At 44.3% G+C, this 22,572-nt stretch overlaps 1 protein-coding gene across 5 annotated transcripts in view; it reads right to left on the bottom strand.

Moving 5' to 3' along the window:
* Positions 1–22,572, bottom strand: part of Dusp22 (dual specificity phosphatase 22) — a 65,453-nt gene that overhangs the window by 13,868 nt on the left and 29,013 nt on the right. For 3 of the 5 annotated variants that reach the window (XM_008836679.3, XM_008836678.3, XM_008836680.3), the window contains exon 4: positions 5,484–5,533. The exons of the other annotated variants lie outside the window; for them this stretch is intronic. In XM_008836679.3, the coding sequence (XP_008834901.1) occupies positions 5,484–5,533 (50 nt within the window). The remainder of the gene's footprint in view (positions 1–5,483; positions 5,534–22,572) is intronic. 5 annotated transcript variants of the gene reach the window in all.

Below are 22,572 nucleotides of genomic sequence, written 5' to 3' on the forward strand. Positions count from 1 at the left end.
CAAACAACTTTGTCTTTCCACCATATTTATTATAAAGTAGCTTGAGTCTCTCACCAGATGCAGCTGCCCAATGCTGGACTTAAAGCCTCCAGAATGGTGAGACAGAACTTGTTTTTTTGTATTAATTACCTAGCCTCGGATATTCTGTTATAGCAACAGAAAACAAATGAAGACACTTAGCATTTGCTTCCCAATGGAAACTGGCAACAGGTAAAAAAAATTAAGCTCTATGTTATTCTCTCTCTCTCTCTCTCTCTCTCTCACACACACACACACACGCACAAATTTTTATTGAATTTTTGTGTATTTCATTCATCTTAATCATACTTATACCCCCTCCCCTATCTGCTCCCCATAGCCCTCCACCAAATTTCATGCATTCTGTCATGTATGTTGAGGCCTACCGAGTCAAGTTTGTGTCTCCAGATGTCCCTCGGTGTGAGTTCGTCAACTGGACTGGTCAACTTGTCTAGCATCATTCACTTAAAGAAGACTAACTCTCCCACACCTAGCAGTGATCAATTGCTGACCAGCTAAGGCTGGGGCTTCTTACCCATTTCCCCAAATCTAATATTGGGTTTTTGTTTGGGTTGAGTTTAAATGGGTCTTGTGCATGCTGTCGCCATTGCTGTAAATTCATATGATCAACTTCCCAGTCGCTGGAAAGCTGTTTCCTTGTGGCCATCCACCACCCCTGACTTACAGTCTTTCTGCCCTCTCATCCACAATGGTCCCTGAGCCTTGGGTGGCAGAGGTTTGATATATGCGCCCTACCCAGGGACAAGCACTCTATAGTCTCTTATTCTCTGCACTTTGGCCAGTTGTGGTTTTCTGGGTTAATCACCATCTGTTGCATGAGGAAGCGTCTCTGATGAGAGTTGACAGATGCATTAATATTTTTTCTGGCCCTGTTCTGCTAGGCTCCCTGAGCCTTAGGTGTACAGGCTGCATTGTAGATATGTCACATGGAGCTGGGCATCTTGAAGACACTTATTTTCTGCATTTGACCACTTGTAGAACTCTGTAACAGTCTCTGTTTGTTGCAAAAAAGAAGCTTCTTTGATGAGTGGTAAGAGGTATACTTCTTTGTAAATATATGGACACATATTTAACATACTGTAAAAAAATTATGTTTGTCTAGGGATGTGACAGACATAGGTTTTCTCTAGGATCTATGACCTCTCCAGCCATGTGTATTTGACTGTTTACAGTGCCACATGAGTTCCTTCCCATTGATCAGGTTTTAAGTCCAATTAGACAGCTGTTGATTACCCGAAGATAACAGGGCCACTATTGCACCAATAGAGAGAGTTTGCTGTGTCAGTCATTTTGGTGCTTATTAGGTTTTACAGCTGGTTTGGAACATTGACTGATTTTTTCCCTTAGTACTTCACACAGTATCCTCTGATACTATGCTAGCTAGTCTTCAGGGAGGAGGTTTCCAGTTCAGTTTCAGCTCAATTGCTCCAAGTCCTGTATCTCAAATATGTCCTGTCTTCAGCAATAGGGTCTTATCTTCAAGTTCTGAGAGTCAATCAAGGGCTCTGGTAACAGCCTGTGTTATTTTGGAAGTTTCTTGGACTATGCTGAGCAAAACCTTGAATTTTGCTTTTGACTTTTGAGCATTTGTAGGCCAAAGCCTTCCTCATGTATAACCTTGCTGTGGCAATGAACTAAAAAATATGTTTAAGCTGGGCATGATGGCTCATGCCTATAATTCCAATGGTTGGAAGGCTGAGGCAGGAGGATCATATGTTTGAGGCTAGCCTAGGCTATATAGGAAATCTGACATATAGCCTGGGCTATATATCAAGACCATATCTCTAAATAAATGAATAATTTCCCCAGAGTCACAAAAGTGCCAGTGGGCACGACTTCCAGGAGTTGAGTGCCCCTGTTTTCCACCTATTGATGAGTCATGGTCTTTACTTCTTTTTTCATCTGAAAAGGAAGTCTGACTGCTGTTAGGACTTTATAGAAACATTCTCTGAAATCAGTCTAGAATATGGTATGGTGCTCCTTGGGACTTCTTGAGCCTGACAGTCCTGGTATTCTACCCACACTGTCATCCATATGTGAGGAGAGGACTACAAGGTCATCCAGATGTGAGGGGAGGACTACAAGGTCATCCAGATGTGAGGGGAGGACTACAAGGTCAATTACAAACTTCACAGGTCCTTCTTGGTACTGGGAGAGGAGAGAGCAAATGAAACATGTCCTCCAGCCCAGGGGTGACTGTGTTTGGGATTGCTTTGCCAGAAGATTTGGATTGACCCACGAGACAAGATACTGGCACTCACAAGGGAACTGTGCCAGCCTCTGCCTTGTCCTCCACACGAACACATCTTTCATTATCAAAGCTGGCTTCTTGGGCACCAAAACTTGTCATTTCAACAATCTTTTCTATGACTCTTAAGACATGCTAATATACCTCAACAGAAATATATTCATATTTTTGAAAGTGCCTAGAGTTCATGGTGATATGTTCATATATATATGTTGATTTAGCCTCCCCCAATCCTAAAGGTGGACATTTTCAGATGAGGCAGCCCTTAGCTCCTAGAAAAGCCAAAGTCCTATAGCAGCTCAGAGAGAGGGGGCTGTGTGTCCTGATATCACATATCCAGGATGGGTTCCAGCTTGATTCCTGACAATCAGACACTGACACATTCAACAGCATGGCAGACTCCTTGGAAAGGAGAGCAATGCAATCATTCTAAATATAGCCACCAAAACAAGGGCAGAAGATTGCTGTGGTCTTCAGAGAAAGGCAGTGGCTCACTTCCTTCCGTAGACCATGCCCTTCCAACCACTTCTGTTTCTTGACACGACTAGTAACCAGGGAAGTTCTCCAATGCTTCTTCCTCTCCTTCCAGGCTAGGGTACTACTTTGTTTTCCTAGCAAAATCTTTCTTTTCCTGCCTCAGTCTTAGTCTTACCTGTCTGTGAAACATCAAGAGTCAAGGTAGAAACAGTCCCTCGCTTAGGCAGAAAATGTCTATGCTAACTTCTTACTCACACAAATACTTTTCTTGTTTAATTCTGTCCGCTGTCCAGCTATCCACTGAACTGTAGGCCTACTTTTTTTTTTTAATAGGCAGATCTTACAAAGCTATGGCATAACTTGTGATTTATTTGTTTTCTGGCAATGAAGACTTAAGGTTGGCTGATGTTCTAGCATCTAAATGCTTTTAGAGAGGCTGATCATTTGAGACAGGAAACAAGTATGTGGTCTGTCTTACTGGCATGTAAGATCTGTATGCATCCGGCCTTGAGCATAATGGAGGATGAATCCTATAAGCCTGTAAACTTCCAAACTCACAAATTAGAGTGTGGAGCTTTTCTGATGGCATGTAGTAACATGTAGTTCCAGGAGGGCTGTTGTACTAGCCCCCAATACCCAACCCAAGACAATCAGAGAATCAGAGGCCAGGCTCAGTGGGATGCACAGTGATGAAACTACTCCCAGCATCTCAGTCTGCAAAGATTAAATGTAGGCCTGGGGAAAACCATCCCCTCTCCATGCTATGGTCCTTTTGGGACCAAGAAGGCTTGTTACAGCCATAACTGGGTTTCTAACACTCCATCCCTTCCCACCAAGGCTGCACCATTGCTCTTCATGGGGATGCTGCCATGGGGACAGGTTACAACTGTGAATTCCTCTTTACAGGTTAAAATGACAAAACAGGAGTGTGCAAGATTGGATAAAGGTATTTGCTTACATGCCTAGCAATCTGAATTCAATCCATGGGATCCACAGTGGAAGGAGAAAACTGATTCCCCAAAGGTGTTCCCTGACCTCCAAGTGCAGACTGTTGCACACAGATGCCTATATTCATGCACACACACCATCCACATACACAACAAAGTAAAAGTTTTTAAAAACAAACAAAAAATAGCAATCAGTTGCCAACATTCCTTCAGATAAGATTGAGATCTGCTGTTCATTTTCCCAGTTCTATGCAGAGCATATGGGTTCCAGTGGGGAGGGGGGTTATGGGAGGGTGCCAGTGGAATGAGGGTATAAAGATAATTAAGATTGTTTGAGATGTTCTGTACAAAATACACAAAAAATTAAAAAAAAAACTCATGAAAATCAATCTTTTTCAAGGAAAAAAAAAATCCCCAAAATAAAGCACACACATATATTTCAGAAAAAAAGCAACAGTGCTAAAATGATGTCAAAAATTTATTCAGCTCTGAAAAAACAGAGGACTAGACCTGGACAAACAGAAAGATGACACTCACTGCTCACTCAAGCTTCAGCAGTGCGCTATCCCACAGGGAGAAAACACATACAAGACAACGTGCCTGTGGAACGCTTGAAATGCAGCTGGTCCACGAGATGAGCTGTTGGTGCAGAAAATGCACACCAGGCTGCCATGACACGTGAGGGCATGGGTGTTAAAATACCTTGGGGACCTTTTTGTATTCAGTATGTATTTTATTCTTATTTTAGATATATTGTGTTGAGCAAAATATTGGAATTAATGTTGCCTGTTTCTTTCTGCTGTTTGAAATGTGGATCCATGAAAATTTAAAATGACCTACATGGCTCCTATTTCTTTTGGGCAGCTGTGCTTTAGACAAAACTGAGTAACTTCTTCAAATGTTTTCTTCTGAAGAAAACTGAGTGTGCTGAAGGGTTAGCTTCAGGGGTTCTTTTTCATGTGTATGTGAGTTTATGTGTGTGTACATGTGTGAGTGTGTGTGTGAATGTGAGAACGTGTGTGTCTGTGTGTGTGTATGACGAGGTGTGACTATATACACGCATGACATATGTATGGGGGTCAGAGGACAACCTTGGGTACTGATCGACTCTTAAGCACCTTCTACCTCTTTTTTGAGACAGGGGCTCTCGCTGGCCTAGAATTTCACCACGTAGGCTGGGGAAGCCGGCCTGTGAACTTCTGGGAATCCACCAAAACCTCCCATCTTGCCATCACTGCAACTACAGGCACATCAACCATGGCTGGCTTTTTATACAGGTTCTGGTGACCTGAACTCAGGTCTTCAAACCTGCAAGTGCTTTATTGACTGAGCCATCTTCCCAAGCCTTCAGGTGGGCTGGCCAGTGGACTCTGAGGATACTGGGGTTACAGATATGCACTTGTGCTGGCTTTTACATGGGTGCTAGGGATCTAAACACAAGCCCTGTTGCTTCTACAAAGACACTTTATTGACTAAGCCATCTCCCAAGCCTCCAGGTGTTTTTTTGGAGTCACCCATGAGCTGGGTGGAGGGACTGGAAATCAACAAGGTGCCTCCAGCCACAGGTTTCCACTGGCTTGACCACTTCTGATCTTGGAAGACTGGCATCTTTTTCCTCAGGATAGTAGCTGTCCTCTAAAGTCTCCCACAAGTTTTTACTTATTTGACTTCAGAGTCCTGTGATTGTTTTTCAGTTGACCCAGGCACTGCTGGAATACATGCTGTATTTGTTTTTGACATTTCCAAATAATATAGAAAAAAAAACAACTTACAGGTTTTGAGATGGGGAGTCTGTCGCTGGAATGCACAGGTATTTAACTCCCTGCAGAATGATAAAATAAATACACAAATAAAACTTCAAAAGATGATACACAGCGGAGAAAAGTATTAAAAGGAACTATTAACTCAGGTCAAAACTTTAAAAAGTAAAAAGCAGAAGTGTTTGTTTTTTTTTTCATCTTTCGTTGACAAGGAACTGAGGAAAACTCTAATTCAGGTTCCCCGTTCTTCTCTATGACCACGCATGTCCGTGTTCAAGCTTTGGTGTGCAAGTGTCTTACATAATAGATTTAGAAAAATTCAAGGGATCAAAAAGTAAGAGTTGAACACTTCAGTGTCAAGTTTCACAACTGTCATCTCAGACGCATGTTCACTCATTTCATAGTCTCTCTGTTTCCTTCGGGATTCTGAACACCCCCAGAGAAGGACTGCTAGCCAATACCTTAAAACGTGGCTGGAAACTATGGTGTCAGTGACAGCACTTCATGTCAATTTTAGTGTCACAAGCATTACAATCATACCAATTCTACTTGCTTTGCAGAATAGTAAAAGCTTATATTACAAACTAATATATTTATTGAAAAAGCATGGACTAAGGTTTGGTGCGATGGTGCATACCTTTAATCCCAACACTCAGGGGGCATAGGCAGGTGGATCTCTGAGTTCAAGGCCAGCATGGTCTACATACTGAAATTCAGGCCACTCAGGGCTACACAGTGAGATCGTGTCTCAACTCCCCCACCCGTAAAAAAAATCATGGTCTAATTTGAGGGGAAAAAAATCCTTTCACCTAGTCCTGTTTAAAAATCTTTAAAAAAATTATGTGAGGCTATGATTCAAAAATCATGCTAAATGAGAGATTTAGAAAAGAAAGTTTGGTTTATTTATTTCTCTATTGGAAAAGATTGACATTATAACTTCTAAGGGTCTTCAATGTCAAAGAAAAACAGAAGATACGAATCTCAATACCCTTGACAATAGAATGTGGTTTTGTAAGGGGTTAGATAAAACATTTTTAAAACCTCCTCCTAAAATTGCCATGTGTCACAGACTGTTGTCAGTAGGTCTTAGATGATAAGGGGAGAAACACCAGAAACCAGCAGAAGGACTTGAAATCTTTTTGTAACTTTTCATTCAGCTTTTATTGTTAACTGCTATGACCTGGAATTTTCGTGCCACATTTGCCTGGGGGTATCTTCCAGATCCATACTCCGGCAGCTCCTCACAGTGCAAGTCCTACTTTTTAGCACAGAACTCCAAACCTTTTCCCTACCCATCCTGTTGCTTGGGGCGCAGGCTCAGGACCAGTCTTTGTTGTTCTGGTAAGCTTACAGAAGGCAGATTCAGAACTAGTACGAGGGACAAGGCCGATGGGGGGGGGGTGGCAGCTCACACTTTGCTGGTGCAGGTGTTGGCCAAATGGACCAGTTTGTCCTGGAATTTCAGCAGGGAGCCTGTTTCTCTAGTTCTTCTGAGCAAAACATTAGCTTTCAACTCTGTTTTTCAACTGTCTAATCCAACCCTTCCTGGTGAAACTGACTCAGATTAGGATCTGTTGTCTGCAACTAAATACCTAAGTGCTACAATTCCTTTCCTTCCCACCTGCCATAATTAGGATAAAAACAAAAACTAATTTTCCCCTCACAATTACTGTGTATTTTTACCAACTTTTAAAAATTTTATTTTTATTTTATGAGTGTATTGCCTGAATGTGTGTAAGTGCACCAATGTAGTGCAATGCTCAAGGAGGTTGGAAAAGGGCATTGGATTCCCCTGGAACTGGAGTTACAGATAGTTGTTAGCTGCCATGTGGGTGCTGGGAAGCAAACCCAGGTCCTCTGTAAGAGCAGCCAGTGTTCTTAACTGCTGAGTCAACTCTCCAGTCCCTTATCAATTTTTCAAAATATTTTTATTTTTTTATGTGTATGAGTATATTGCCTGCATGTGTGTAAGTGCACCCATGTCATACAATGTCTGAGGAGGTCAGAAGAGGGCATCAGATCCCCTGGAACTGGAGTTATGGATGGTTGTTAGCCATCGTGTGGGTGCTGTGAATGGAAACCGGGTCCTCTACAAGAGCAGCCAGTGCTCTTAGCCACTGAGCCATCTGTTCAGCCCCACTAACTTTTTTTTAATGGAGTTACGCCACACAGGGTGATAACGTTCCCCCCAAGAGCCACAGATTATCTAGCAAAATCTCCAGTACCAAGGATGGGAAGTTGCCCTTCAAATTGTTGGTGGGGGTCCAAGAGACTCTCAAAATAGCATAGGCTATTGCCACTGCCCTGGCCCTTGGCTGCCTCCTAGAAACTGAATGTTAGACCCGTGCTCAAGACACTATACATTCTGGATATAGGACCTGGAGGAATCAAACTGAAACTGACCTGGAAGCCTCCTCCCTGAGGACTAGCTCTCATAGTATGGGAAGGTGTTATATACGCTGCAGGGCAGAGAAGCAAACAATAGTCCTACCCAGCTGTAAAGCCTACAAACCACAACAATAAGTGGCCCAACAAGATAGCCCCAAAGGTGAACTATTATCATGGGGATAACTAATAACTGTCTAATTGGACTTAAGGCCCACTCAATCAGAGGGAATTCATGCCTGGTACTATAAACCTAGCCAACTACCATGGCTAGAGTTTTACAGACTCTACAGGAGAACCTACTACTGTCATTTTCCTAAACCAATATAATTTCTAACTGTATTCTAAATACAGATCCTTATACCCACAGATAAGCAGCTCTTACGCCTCATCAAAGCAGCTTCTTTTTGCAGCAGTCAGAGACTATCCTAGAGATCTGCACAGGTCAAAATGTAGAGAATAAGTGACTGTGGAGAGCCCAACCCCACTGGTACATCCACAATATAATCCCTACATCTAAGGATGAGGAACATCACGGAAGAGGGGCGGAAAGATTGTAAGAGCCAGAAGATCGGGATACATGCTGCTAGATAGACATGACAGGGAAGCCTGCAGCCACGAAATCTCAACAGCAAGTTTGCCTAAACACCTGCATAACACCAGCAGGCATGCCAACCCTGAGAGCAGAGGTTTCACAAGCCTCCCTCCAAATGAAGGGCTACAGGCAATCAGTGGCTGCAGAGACAGGGAGAACCCTTCTTCTCTGGGAATGAGCTCCCCGATGGGTTATCTAATCCCAACTGGTCAGACCTAAACACATGTACATAAGAGCAACACTAAGAGGGTGCCACAGGTTATATACCGCATCTGTGCATACGTGTGTGTGTGTGTGTGTGTGTGTGTGTGTAACAATAATACTATTGGAAGATTTGGAGGTGGGAGAGAGGTGGGTAGAAATGATGTAAGCACAGTACTCATGTATAAAATTCTCAAAAAGTAAATAAAAAATAAAATTATTTAATAATAATTTGATAACAATCAAATCATTCCAAATCATATAGTCAGTTTCAGCATCTTTCAGTAAAGGCTCCTTGGGGTCTTGGAGAAGATGAGTTTTAGATCCAAATGGGAACATTTCACCAGAGAGCAAATGGACTCCTGTACTTTCTGTCTCTGTCTTCGGGTTTCCTGGACTCCAGGAGTTGTGCTGTGCTGGGAACACTGACCAGTTATTTCAAATTTCTAAAGCTCTTCCAATGCTCAAGGAGTGATTTAAAGAGCAAGATGCTGGAAAAGGAAATACTACTGCCCCAAACAAACAGGTCATCCTCCTCCTTTCCTCCACTAGGCTGAACAAGCCTGTCCTCTAACACATACGTGGATTGCTTCCTATGCTGCCATGGGAGTGACTCACTCTTTTCCTTGACTCTTCAGTGAAAGCTGGCAGTTGCCCAGGCCCAGGAGCTTGTGAAATCCTCCTCCCACACACTTCCTCCACCCTCACATCAGGCCATACTTCCAGAGGGACAGAGGATTCTCAGATATGCAACTCCAAGTATGCAACTCCAATCAGCACAAGGGGATTAAGTGGTCCCCTTTAGGATAGGACAGAAATGCCTATCTCTCCCACATAGTGATGGAGAGCCACTTTATTCTAATAGAATCTAAACTCAGCCTAGCCTGTGTACTGGGAGGATAAACAAAAAATGGAGAAAATGAAGAGAAGGGACAGAGGTTAGGTCAGATAGCACTTCGCCCAACGAGAGGCTTGAAAGCTCATGGCACTGTGAGTGGGAAGTGGGAGGGATCTTCCATGTGAGCCACAGGATAAGGATGCAGCACACTGCCAGGGCAGGCCTCTCTCCCTCATAGCTCAGGTGGACAACTGGAGGCTTTGGCTTCCTATCTGTGCAAACTCTTTTTGGAGACAGGGTCTCACTATGTAGCCTTGACTAGCCTGGGACTCCCTATGTAGACCATGTTGGCCTCCAACTCACAGAGATCCACCTGCCTTTGCCCCGCAAGGTGCTGGGATTAAAGACATGCGCCACCACGCCCAGCCAGCCTAATCTGTGCAACTTCTAAAGATGAGCATGTGGCTCTCAACTGCAAGTTTGGGTACCCCGTGTTATTAAAGCAAGACAGAGAAAAAAACAAGAAGATGTATCATCAGACTGAATCACAACAGCGATTAACTTCCTGGATGATGCCCGGCTTGCAGTAGGCCTTCACTCAAAGTCTGAGTGCTGAGAACTGGTGAAAACCAGCTCCCATACAGACCACAGCATTAGTGCAGCACGGGGAGCAATGCAGGTAGGTGCCCAACAGGAAGGAAGAAAGCTGGGTTTTAAGCCATGCAAAGGGCGTGCTGTCTACACATGCTCCAGTGACACTTGAACAGGACACAAACCACTTCACCATGATCTACAATAAGATGTATGCAAATTCAGCCATGGAAGGAGTCAAAACTGCCCAACAGGCTCAGTGGCTCGTCCCCAAGAGCATCTATTTATCTTGACTTAGTCATTAACAAAGCACAGATCTTTTTGAGGCCACAGAAGGCAGAACTAGAGCTATCTAAAAAAGGCGTCAGATGCTGCACATGTGCACAGGTTCTAACAGTTAGTTACTAATTCAGAAAGCAGCACACAGACCCCGGGGCCACCAGAAAGCTGGTCTGACTTAAAATCACCCTAGCACTAACGAATGGAATAGACATTTCCTCTATAAGAACTTTATAAAGGGCTGCTCTCTGGTGAGCTTTGCAAAGACAGAGATGAGTGGCAGGATATATTTAGCTATACTATGGAAAGAACAGCAAACATGGAAGTTAAGAAAAGAATTTGCAAAAATTCTAGAACCATCTGAAAAAAATCCATAAGTAATAAAACAACAAAATTTCCAGTAGTATAGCATTTTCTATATAATATTTACTGTCTCACAGTAGCACTGATATTTTGAAAAACATAAAAATGAAATTGACTTCCTTCGCCCTCAAAATAAAATTCTTACAAAATTAAGAAAAAATCAGCACTTTCTATGGTGTTTCAAAACTGAATGACTGGGAAGACAACATTTATGGAGCTATTAAATGTCAAGTTGTGACTTTTCAGTCTCCAGAGCTGTTTGTTTCATGTTTCACTGAAATACACAAACAAGGTCAGTTACTGGAAAAGGTTCTGCCTGCATGTTGACGCCCTCACAGTGCCTATGGGGAATGAAGAAAGAGGAGCTTGGTTTTTTGCACTGTGACACGGATGTGACACATCCCAAGCACTGCAGTGACACTGATGTGGTGGGCGCTGGGAGAGGGAGGATTTCAGGGAACACTGCAGTTCACTGCACCGAGCGAGTGCACATGCTGGATAGTCACCACACCAAGTGCCACATGGTACAAAAATCAGAAAACATAGGACAGAAGCAGAAGAGCTAACAGAGATCTGCCTGAGAAGCTTCCTGGTGAAGTTCTTGTGTTTAGGTTTTGAAATTACATCAACAGACATCACCAGGGCAAGAAGAAAGTTCAGAAAGAAATGACGTCAACAGATACAACTGGGGCAAGAAGAAAGTTCAGAAAGCATCTCAGAGGCTTGATCTGAATAAGTGTGAGCTGTCGGGGCCCAAATTCTCAAAAGTTCGACAATTTTTCAGTTTTCTGTTTCAACAACTATAATGACCACTAAAAGTTAGTTTTTTCCTTTCTTTGGACTGAAACTAAAAAATTACACTTAGAACGATACACAAGCACATACTCCAAAGGCAGGACCAAGCTTTTGATCATTAAGACCGAGAAAGAATCAAACTCTTACTTCTGTCAAATGTGATTTCTAAAACCCAGTATTTTTTAAATACAGTTAAGGATCTTGTAAAGAATCTGGGTGACACTCTACTCTTCAAAAGATCCAGCCTTGCAGATGTCATTCTTTCTAACAGTAAAGCTCACATAAACCTAATGGAGAGCTAACCTACAGAACAGAACACAGCATCACCATTTACAGCAATGTGCGCCTTTAATCCCCAGACTTGGGAGGCAGAGGCAGGCAGATCTCTGTGAGATTGAGGCCAACCTGGTCTACATAGTCTACATAGTGAGTTCCAGGCCAGCTGAGATTACAGGGAGACCCTGTCTCAATAAGACCAAAAAAAAAAAAACAACAACAATGTAAACAGACCTGGGAGACATGTTGAATGAAGTGGTCAGAGACACAGAGACAAGTACATAGGACCATGCTTAACCACAAGAGCTAGGGATGTTTTCAGAAAGTAGCATAGTGGACATCAAAGTCTGGGAAGGAAAGGACAGCAAACAGTATAGGGGATAACAGGGAAAATGTCAAGCGTTCCAGAACACAGGCAGGTAACCAGAGTTGGCAACAGCTAATTGGATGTTTCAAAACAGCCAGTAGGGAGGACTGAGGTGATGTCATTTGCCCTGATTTGATCATCACACTTTATATACATGAGGCAAAATATCATCCCTTATCCCACAAATATCTAAAATTACTATGCACCTATTAAAGAATATAACTGTATCCTTGCAGACCTGTACTCAGAAAACAAATAGGACTAAGTTCTGGAAGGGGCCAGAAATTCACCCAATGGAAAAGATATTTTAGCTGGTAATGAAGATGCCACTATTAGAATCTAGTACCAGAGACAGCATGGGTGAATTGAGGGGCTAATTACTACAAAGATGGCATCCTTTTTTGATAAAGAAGCCCATTCAGATATCAGGGTAGCCTGCAAAGCTGGTCTTTGCAGTTCCCAACCTACAAGTCTTAATTCCCACTTATCAGTGAACACCTATGACACAGGAATGCAACATGCCAGTGACCATCCCAAACTACCGATCCCTCACCCTTAGAAAGAAAAGAAAATTAAAAACAAAATTTAAGTTTGGCTTGGCCTCACTTTATCATAAGCCAGACTACTGCTTCATGCATTGTCACAAAAGTCATACAGCCAGTGGGGCATCCTGGTACATGTTTGTGATTCCAGCATCTGGGAGGTAAAGGCAGGAGCATCAGGAAGGAGTTCAAAGCCATTTTAGGCTCTAAGGCCAGCCTGAACCACATGAGACTCTGTCTCAAAACAAAAACAAAATCCTCCCAAATCACACAGCAAAAGCTTTTGCATTGGTGACAGAGTCCATAGCACTGAATAAGTAACCACAGGAGTGTAGTGACCTGGGATCCTGTTTGGTTTTCGTTATGTCCACTTCCCCTCTTCTAGTAATGTACTTGGCAGCCTACCTCCTCTATCTGCATGTATTATGCACACATACACCCCTCTCTGAATAATCCTGTTTCTCCTCCCCAAACAACAATCAAATTTAGACAGTTTCTATTCAAATACACTCCCAGTGTATCCAGTAAGAAAAGAAATGCTGATCCAGCCTGAACTAGTTTGGGGTGCATGCACAGTAGAGCCAAACTGTATTCTCAAGCGAACTTTTAGAAGGACTCCCTTACTAACCATTTTATGCCTATATATAATTGAGCATGCATATAATTCAAATCAGAGAGATTATGGGAAGGGACATACACAGCAGAAAAATTATATGGACGAATCTATCAGTCAAAGTAGAGAACAACCTAAACTATAATCCTTAGTAACCAAACTCCTTCTCTCGAATCCCCCCAAAAGGAAGCCCGAATAACAAACAGGGCCCCGAGCATCCTCACTCATGTGATCTGCTCTTCTCCTAAAATGCATTCCCATCTTTTCTACTGTGTTGCTTTGAATAGCTTCCTTGCTACATTTGCAAATCTGTGCGGGCCCTTACTCTGAATTCTTTGGATTACAGAGCAAGAATTTGGAAAACACCCAACACCTATCCTGACCACTGGTAAAAGCATCGCACTTTTTTATTATGATAAAACAAATATATGTGTATATGTATATATATATATATACATATACATAAAACATAAACTTGCTATCTTAAATCAGTTTACTAGTTTTTTTTTTTTTCAGAACTGGGGACTGAATGCAGGGCCTTGCACGTTAGGCAGATGCTCAGTACTGAATCATTATTCCTACTTCTTCGTTTTATATTATGAGACAGGGTCCTACTAAGTTGCCAGGGTTGGCCTTGAATTTGTGATCCTCCTGCCTCAGCCTCCTGAGAACCTGGAGTTACAGGCCTGTACCATAAGGCTTGTTTTGTTTTTGTTTTATGAAATAGCCTCTCTATGCTGCTCAGACTGGTTTTAAACCTGTGGGCTTAGGAGATCCTCCTGCCTCAGCCTTCCAAGTACCTGTGACTATAGGTGTAGCCACTGTACCCAGGTACCATCTTGGTCTTTTCCAAGAATACAGTCCTATGGTTTTAAGTACATCCACCACCCATCTCCAGAGCTTTGTCTTCTTCCTAGACCTGAACTCCAGACCCATTGACTATGGACTCCCTACTCTTCTCTCCTCATTGCTCCTGAAAACTACCTGTCTCTTCTTTGTCTCTGTGTGCCTGAATACATGCACACTTTCTCTAAACCTAAAAGTAAGTAAACCCGGAAAGAGGTAGTGTGGATTGTTGGCGGTCACAGACTCAAGAGATGGCAACTCTTGGCTTGAAACTACCTTGAGATACACACTCCAGGTTAGACCACTTCAGTCTTGTTTCTCTTTGTAGGGTGTCTCCATTCCAGACAGGCCATGGAAGACTGGTACCTCTTCTGTGTGTATGGAAGCCTAACCTGGCCACATGCATACTAATTAATGTCTTTCTTTAAGAATTTACACAGAGCTAATAACCCTTGTAAAAACGTTGTGCTAAAGGGAAAAAGAATGCATCAAAACTACATCCCAAGGAAGAGTGCACCTAGAAAAACATAAGTGTGCAATTTGACTAAGGCCTGAAAGTCAGTATAGAAAATAAAAAGTAGGTAAGGTCTAGATTCTTGGTTACTTCTCTCTTCTCTTAATTGCTGGCCTAGCAAAAATGTCAAGGGAAGTACTGTAGAAAAGTATCACTATAGATAAACACGGCCCTGTAGAGGTGCTACATGACGCATGCTTGAAGTCTAGATTCTAAACTGAACAGCTATTTTCTGAAAGCACCCATTTGCCACTGATTCTTCCTGTGTGCTAAATTTAGGCAATATACTACAAATAACAACTTCCAAGAACACTGTGGTCCTGGTGGGGTGGGGAGGGGAGTGGGAAGGTCAGAGTGGAGAGATAAGATTTAGCCTGGGGTTTGATTTTGTGAGCTAAGATGCAAATGAGAAGCCTCTGCACCTGCTTTCAGGTTAGTAAAAAAACGACAGGCATTTGCCTCGTCAGAGGAACAGCACTCTGATGTGTCTTTTTGCTCAAGGTATTTCAAGGAAAGGCTAAAGCAGGCCTTGTCAGCAAATGGGGTTTCCTCTGGTCCACACAGGGTGGGTTTATAGGAAGGTAATAAGGGAGATCTGGGTGGCTCTACCTTCCCACCTCCCCTGGGCTTGGTTCAGTGTGAGGGCTGGCTGATGTACACAGCTATGACTCATGAAAACTAGGGATGGTTTCGGCACCTGCTCCAAACCCAGGCATTCTGCAGAGTGCCTTCATGAAGGTTAGTGCCATCCAACCACATCAAAAAACAATTGTGACTGAAAGCACTGCTTCAAACCGGTGGAGAAACCAGATTCGGCACTTGAGGAATGTGCCATAGATAAAATTAAGGGAAACATTATCTCTGTAAAAGATAAATTTTTACCTGTCCCTCTGTGGCTAAGAAATACTCAGCACCACTTCCTCATCTGAGAAATGAGGAGCTAATATCCAATCAGTCCTTTGGCCAGTCCACAGTCCCTTTCCTATCTCAGCCTCCTCTCTCTACCCTCAGATGACCAGCTCAGGGCCACTGGGCTGCCTGTGAATCTCCGCATGTCCTGTCCTTCCCTGCACCCCTTCCCTGAGCTCTGTGGTTTACAATCTCTGTAATACCCTCTCTGTGGGGGCTCCTCCCAATGGTCTTTCCTCAGCAGGACCTTCCCAACATGGTCCAGCAGCCTCTCTGCACAACCTCCCTCTCTAACTCAGCCTACAGAGACTCCAGCACCCTGTTCTGAGTGCCCAAGACCCCAGACTGCAGGCACTCAGCCCAGCACCCCAGGCTTCGGTGGTGTGCTCCCGGATTCCTACGGTGGAGTGCTCCCAGATTCCTACGGTGGTCGCCTTTTTATCGACCTCTTACTCCTGCTCCTTGAAGATGCACAGAAAATGCCTTCAAGTGAAGGATCTTGGAGGCGGTTTTAGAATTTTAAACCTATAGGCTGTGTCTTGAAAGCATAGTGTCTGGCTGGCCAAAACATCTGGGGCTGGCTCCAGAGTCATGGTCCCATGCAGGCAGGCTGGCGCCTTTGTTTTGGAAAACTCAAGTCTCAACCTTTACTGCCTGCTGCCAATGGTCTCAGCAGGACATGGGGTAACCAAGCTCATTAAGAACAGAGAATTGTGCTGGCCATGGTGGCACAAGCCTTTAATCCCAACACTTGGGAGGCAGAGGCAGGCAGATCTTTGTGAGATTGAGGCCTGCCTGGTCTACATAGTGAGTTCCAGGCCATCTAGGGCTACAAGGAGACCCTGTCTCAAAAAACAAACAAACAAACAAATGGAAAATCAAAAGGGGTGATTATAAGTCAAAGATGTTTAGGTATTTTCAGACTGCATTAAACTGGAATAACATGGCTCCAGCTTCAAGCCAGTTGGCCTCCGGAAGCATGCCATGCCCGCCCATTTCTTCACAGAGGCTCCTCCTTGTGGGTAAACTGAGCCCTGTGTTTGCCTGGCATAGTCCAGTTTGTTCTTTACATACAGTCTGTGGTCCTGTATTCCATCTGTGGTGAAAGAGCTTTAACAGAACCGCCAAACCCCAAGTCCTTACTCTCTGGACCTTGACAAGCAAAAGCTTCCTGAGCCCTGGTCTAGGCAACTCCATTTCATAATCCATTCCAGTGACGAGAAGCTCATTTTGCCTGGCTCACTTTCTTCCCCAATTAAAAAAAAATTATTTATTACTTTTATTTTATGTGTATGCGTGTATTGCCTGCATGTAGGTAAATGCACCCGTGTCGTGCAGTGCTCGTGGAGGTCAGAAGAGGCTGTCAGATCCCCTGGGACTGGAGTTACAGACAGTTGTTAGCTGCCATGTGGGTGCTGGGATTTGAACCCGCGTCTTCTGTAAGAACAACCAGTGTTCCTAACCGCTGAGCCACCTCTCCAGCCCCTTTCCACACAGTACACTGCTGCTTCAGAACTGCACCCTTCTTAACAGCTATACTCCTTTTTCTTCCTTACTGTGCTGAAGAGGAGGATGGAGACTCATCTTGACTAGAGAACTTTATAAAACTAGGAAATGAGATACAATATGTGTAAGGCTCTAAGTACAATGCCAGTACATAGTAGATGTCCAGTAATAATAGCTGACAACAGATCTGTGGCAAGTCAGTCTCCCTTGATGGCCGTGCTACCCATTTGATCAGCTCTCAGCCAGTGGCATCCCACAGATGAGCAATGAGTGAGCATCAGCTGGCCCTCCATCAGAGTACCTGCCAAACCTTTCTCAGCAGATCAAGGCTGTCCTCTCGTTTTTTGATCTTTTTTTTGAGACAGGGTCTCCCTGTAGCCCCACCTGGCCTGGAACTCACTATGTAGACCAGGCTGGTCTCAAACTCACAGAGATCCACCTGCCTCTGCCTTCCAAGTGCTGGGATTAAAGGCGTGCACCACCACACCTGGCTTAAGGCTGCCCCTTAAACTCATGTGTTCCGGGGCATATGGCACAGTTTGGAACATTATCAGTACCTCTACTACAGATGCCTAAGCCACTGAGTTCTTGGGTTCCCCAACTATGATGGGATGATGCTCAGTCGCAGCCTGAACTACTGGATACATCACGACCTCTTGTCTTAGGCTCAGACATAACTGCAGCACTGCCAGAGCACCTATTAAACGGCACCCACTGTACCTTAGCCTAGTTCTGTGTCCCTTGGCTGGGTCTCACCCTAGGAATAGTTGGGAATGAGGTAACCCCTGACTCAGAGCTGGGCGGGGTCACCCTTAAGGAATGGCCAGTCCTCTGAAGGTGGGGTTTAGGCTCCCAAGGTCAGAGGCCAAATAAAGCAAAGGTCAGAATTTGAGCCCAGGAAAAGGGCAAGGAGCTTTCAGGACAGAAAGAACCCAGGGGCTGGCCAGAAAGGCAGAGGTGAGGTTGGGGCGACAATCTGCCCTTTCTTCTCCCCACCAGGAGCAGTATTCTTCTGCCATATGGTCACAAGTGAATGCTGCCATGACACCGCCCAAGGTTCACACATGGCAGGTGCAGCTGGAAGGGCATGCTCCTCCCTCTGCTTAGGCACCAGAGTCCCAGGACCTTGCTTTGAAGGGGCAGTGCTTTACCACACCCCTCCCCCATACCCACTGTGCGTAATCTCATGAGCTATTTTTATTTTGACAGCTGTATCCTCTGGCATTAGAACACAGAAGGAAGCCCCAGACCACCCTGGGTAACGCTCATAGGGTGGGGGTCTGGGGAGGGGGAAGCACCAGGACAGGGAGTGCTGTGGCCACCAAGGATCTCCCAGGCCCTCACTGGGTCCAGCAGGGCTTCAGAGTGACCAGTCAGAGCCACTCGGTTGTGACGTTATGGCACATGCAGAAGCAGTAGGAGGGGTTTTTACCAGAAAAGGCAGGGAACCTCAGTGTATGGGAACAGCGAAACGGAACAAAAACTTGGGAATACTACTCCTACAGGGCCAGCTATGAGACATTTTTCCTGAGGGCAGAGAGAAACTTCCTTCTCCTGGGGCCAGGGAATCGCTTTCTTAAACAGGGTACTCAAACCTTAAGAGATTCAAGTTGTACTTGCCCCACCATTGCTGGGCTCTGCCTCCTGCCTAGGTCAGTATATGGCCAGGAGTAACCTATGAACTAGAAAGTTCCCAAGAGTGGGAGTCTCAAGGTCTGGGCTGGGCTCTGTCTATCCAAGTACCTCATCACAGATTACCAAGTGACAGGGAAGCCAGTTAGGTCTCACCTATTTTCCGTTTGTTCCAGCAGTGGCTGTGGTTTCTGTCAAAGGAGCCAAGGGCTTTGTGGCTCATTTCCTTTTATCTAGGAGAAAATATGGGCCAAGAGAAAGAAGCTCCAAACAGGGCCTGGTGGTGCAGTCCTGGCATCCTGGTTACTCAGGAGGCTAAGGCACAATCCTGGGTCCAAGGTCTGACTGGGCTAGTGAGTTCAAGGTCAACCTGAGCTACTTAGTGAAACCCTGTATCAAAATAAAAAGTGAAAAGGGTTTAAAGATTTAATTTAGTGGTAAAGTGCTTGCCTAGCTTGCAGGAGGCCTTGGGTTTCAATCCTCAGTAGGATAAAACATGAAAAGAAGGAAGGGAGGGAGAGAGGGAGGGAGGGAAGGAAAGAAGGGAGAGAAAAAAAGAAAAAGAGGTTCTAAGGTAGGTGTGGGGCACTGTGAGCCCAGCACTGTGAGCCACATACAGTTTTGCTCCCTGGAACTTTCACCCTACATTGCTTGCTTTCCCATCAAAGAGGTCAAGAAGTGGCCAATGATACCCCTGCTTTGTGATCAAGGCTGAAACTTGACATCTGCCCTGGTTGTGGTGACAACTGAAAGGAGACAAATAATGTCTCACTTCATATCTAGCAGTGCATGCCATCCTCCCCAACACACATGAACACATCTCCAGGGAGCTGGACTGCAGGGAGGGGAACACATTTCAAAAGCAGTCTGATTGCAGCTTGTTTGTCCAGACTACACTGAAGTGACGGGGCTTGGCACTATTGCTTCACGCTCAGAATTTTTAAAAAGGTTGCATCATTTCCCTTGCAGGTGTGGGAAGACACTGGTCCACCTGTGCCACCTACCCAGCAATGAATTATTAAGAATACCCGAAAACAGCAGATTTGCTTAAACCAATCTTTAGCAAACCAGGCTCCATTTAAATCATCGTTTTTCCTATGGTTAAAAACAATAATAGTGCTCATAGCAACCTTGAGTCCTGATTTAGCATTTTACCACTGAACATTTTCAACTTGCCATTCAAATTTCTGACTGCAGACTTTGAGGTCTGCTCCCAAACAGCATGTAACCTATGGAGCCCCCTTGGGATAGACATTGTCCTTGCTTGTTCGAATTGCCTGCTGTCTGCCAGCCACACACTGTACTGTCCAACCAGGGATATACTTTCCCTCTAAAGATACTTTCTGGTTGGTTTCTCCAAACGGAGCCAGTCTTCCCTTTTAAACTCATTAATACACATCACACGCCCATCTCATCTAAAACGGTCATACGCATTAAGATTTCCTAAGGCTAGGGTCAGTGACCAAGGAACTTGGTTTCTCAGTCTGGGGTGAAACAAAATGTAAACCCTATACCCCAGACAGGGTCAGGGTACCTTGTGGTGCCCCTGCAGGGAACTCCAAAGACTGTATTCAGAAGAGTGGAGATGAACTAGAATGTACAAGAGATTAACAGGAATGACAAACATAAATCTACCTCATAATGTAAATGTGGTGACTGATGACATCCTCTGCTGACACGACTTGAGCACCATAACAAACACCATGTAAGAGCAAGATGGGGTCTTGATTCCATATGGCTGGTCACCCCATCTTGATATTTTCTTGTATGGTTTTATTCAAACCCAACTGTGTGGCTAGATGTTTTACACAGAAGATGCTCAAGTATTTATGTCTAGTCTAGATCTCCCGCGAGCTCTGGATGGACCTGCATTTCTAGCAACTTAGGAACATGGCAGGGGCATCTCACCAGGGACTCTGGGGTATTCACATCCACCAGTGGCCCAGGCGTGTGCCCATCAAGCTGTAAGTTTAGCCGTCCTGACACCCCCTTGCCTCACCCCCACCTCGATGTACTAGATAATTCCTTTTCACTCTGAGAAATAACTTTTTATATTTTGAAGCTGCTTTATGGGATGCCTACAAGTTAACAGCTTTTTTAACTTTATGATAGATCGCTCCTTTCTTCATTCATGTAGCTGAGCTCTTTACCTTCAGATGACTCTTTTGCTTTTAAATCTATCACATGCTTGTCTACTTGGTGAGACTCTTTCTCTGTTCTTTCATTTTCAACATTTCTGTGTCACTTTGTGGAAGAATCCTAGATCCCATCTGATCTGCTTCTAGAAAAGAAATTTCATGCCTCAGTGTCCCAGTTCAAACCCTTGACATTTCTAACTAGCATTGTGGCAAGAGCTTCCAAGGGTCTCCAGGACTTCCATCTCCCTCCCTCCATTCTGTTTCTGCACCAGTACTACTGGAAAAACAATCCGATTGTGACACCTGATTTGGTGCATAAACCTTGGGTGAGTCTCTAACTCCCACAGGACTTTTAAGCTTGACAAACCACTGATCTTCTCTGGGCTTGCTTTTCCAGCCTGGCCATTCTTGAGATGTGTTCTGTTGAGGCTTTCACAGGGAAACACCTTGCCTTTGCAGGTCCTGTGACCGTTGCACAATGCTGTTCTTTGCCAAGAATCACACCTCACCTCCAGCTGCCCTCACCTTTAGTACCTGGCAAACTCTTACTATCCATTATGACCACAACAAATTGTCACTCCTTGGTGAGATCTAGTAGGCTGCCATTTCCTCCTGCCGGCCCCGGGGAACACTTACACCTGGTACACTTTTGCAACTCCAAACCACTGAGAGGATTTACGTGCCTGTATCTCAATGTGAGGCCCCTTCTTACCTCTCTTTGTATCTCCTCTTTAGTCCCTGCTATAAGGTAGGGTCAGTGAGTAGGAGTACCAGAGAGATGTCTGAAGATGTGGGACAAGGTGGCTCTAGAAAGCCGGGGAAATGCAGCTCCTTCATTCATAATACACTAATCCTCCTGACACTGCAGGGCTCCAGCCCTCTGCCCCACGCTGGAGCCATCCTAGCGCTCCATTTACAAATGAGCTGCTGGCAGCAGGCAGATGGAGCTGATCTCCTCCACACTTGGCTAACCCCATACAAGGAACTCAAGAGACAGCTGGATTTGAGAAAGAGCGATTACTAGACAGTTTTCGATCCCTACAGTAATTATTTCTATATGAGTCATATCTATTTAAGTCTGGGGTTGACTTCAAACAAATTTGCTTTGACACACGAAAGGCACTGAAAGACCTGAACACAGTAGATACCACTGATTTTTGGATTACATCAAAGAAACTTTCTTAGAGAAGTGAGAACCAACAAAGGTTTGCTGGAAACAACGCTCAGAGAACCATTCCAGAGCAAACAGTGGCTTGTTTCCAAAGGTCCCGGACTTAACCAGCAGCTGGATGGTTTGTGCAGTGCCAGTAAGGACTGAAATCACCAGGCTGGAAGAGACAACAGTCAATATAAGACTCAGTGCTTTAAGCTGCAGCACTGGGGGATTCTATGAATCCTAAAAGGTGGCCATAAACTCATTCTTATGTCCGATTCATCTAACAGAAATAGAACATATTGATGTTGAAAATAAAGCCCATGTCATTACAGACATATCTGGGGCTAGCTTCTCCCTTTGAGGAGTAAGACAACTTGAATAAAGTGGATGATGTAACTTTTTTGTACCTGTGACCACAGACCACCCATCACACACAAATGGCACACAGTGATACCAAATGCAATCTCTTCCCGCTAAGCCTGAATACTCACATGCAGCCTACCAGTACTGGACATTAAGTGTATGTAAGACCTTCCAAGCCCTCCCTCCCTCCCT

Source organism: Nannospalax galili, unplaced genomic scaffold (genome assembly GCF_000622305.1).
Source record: "Nannospalax galili isolate Female #2095 unplaced genomic scaffold, S.galili_v1.0 scaffold737, whole genome shotgun sequence".
In the NCBI taxonomy this organism is placed as follows: Eukaryota; Metazoa; Chordata; class Mammalia; order Rodentia; family Spalacidae; genus Nannospalax; species Nannospalax galili.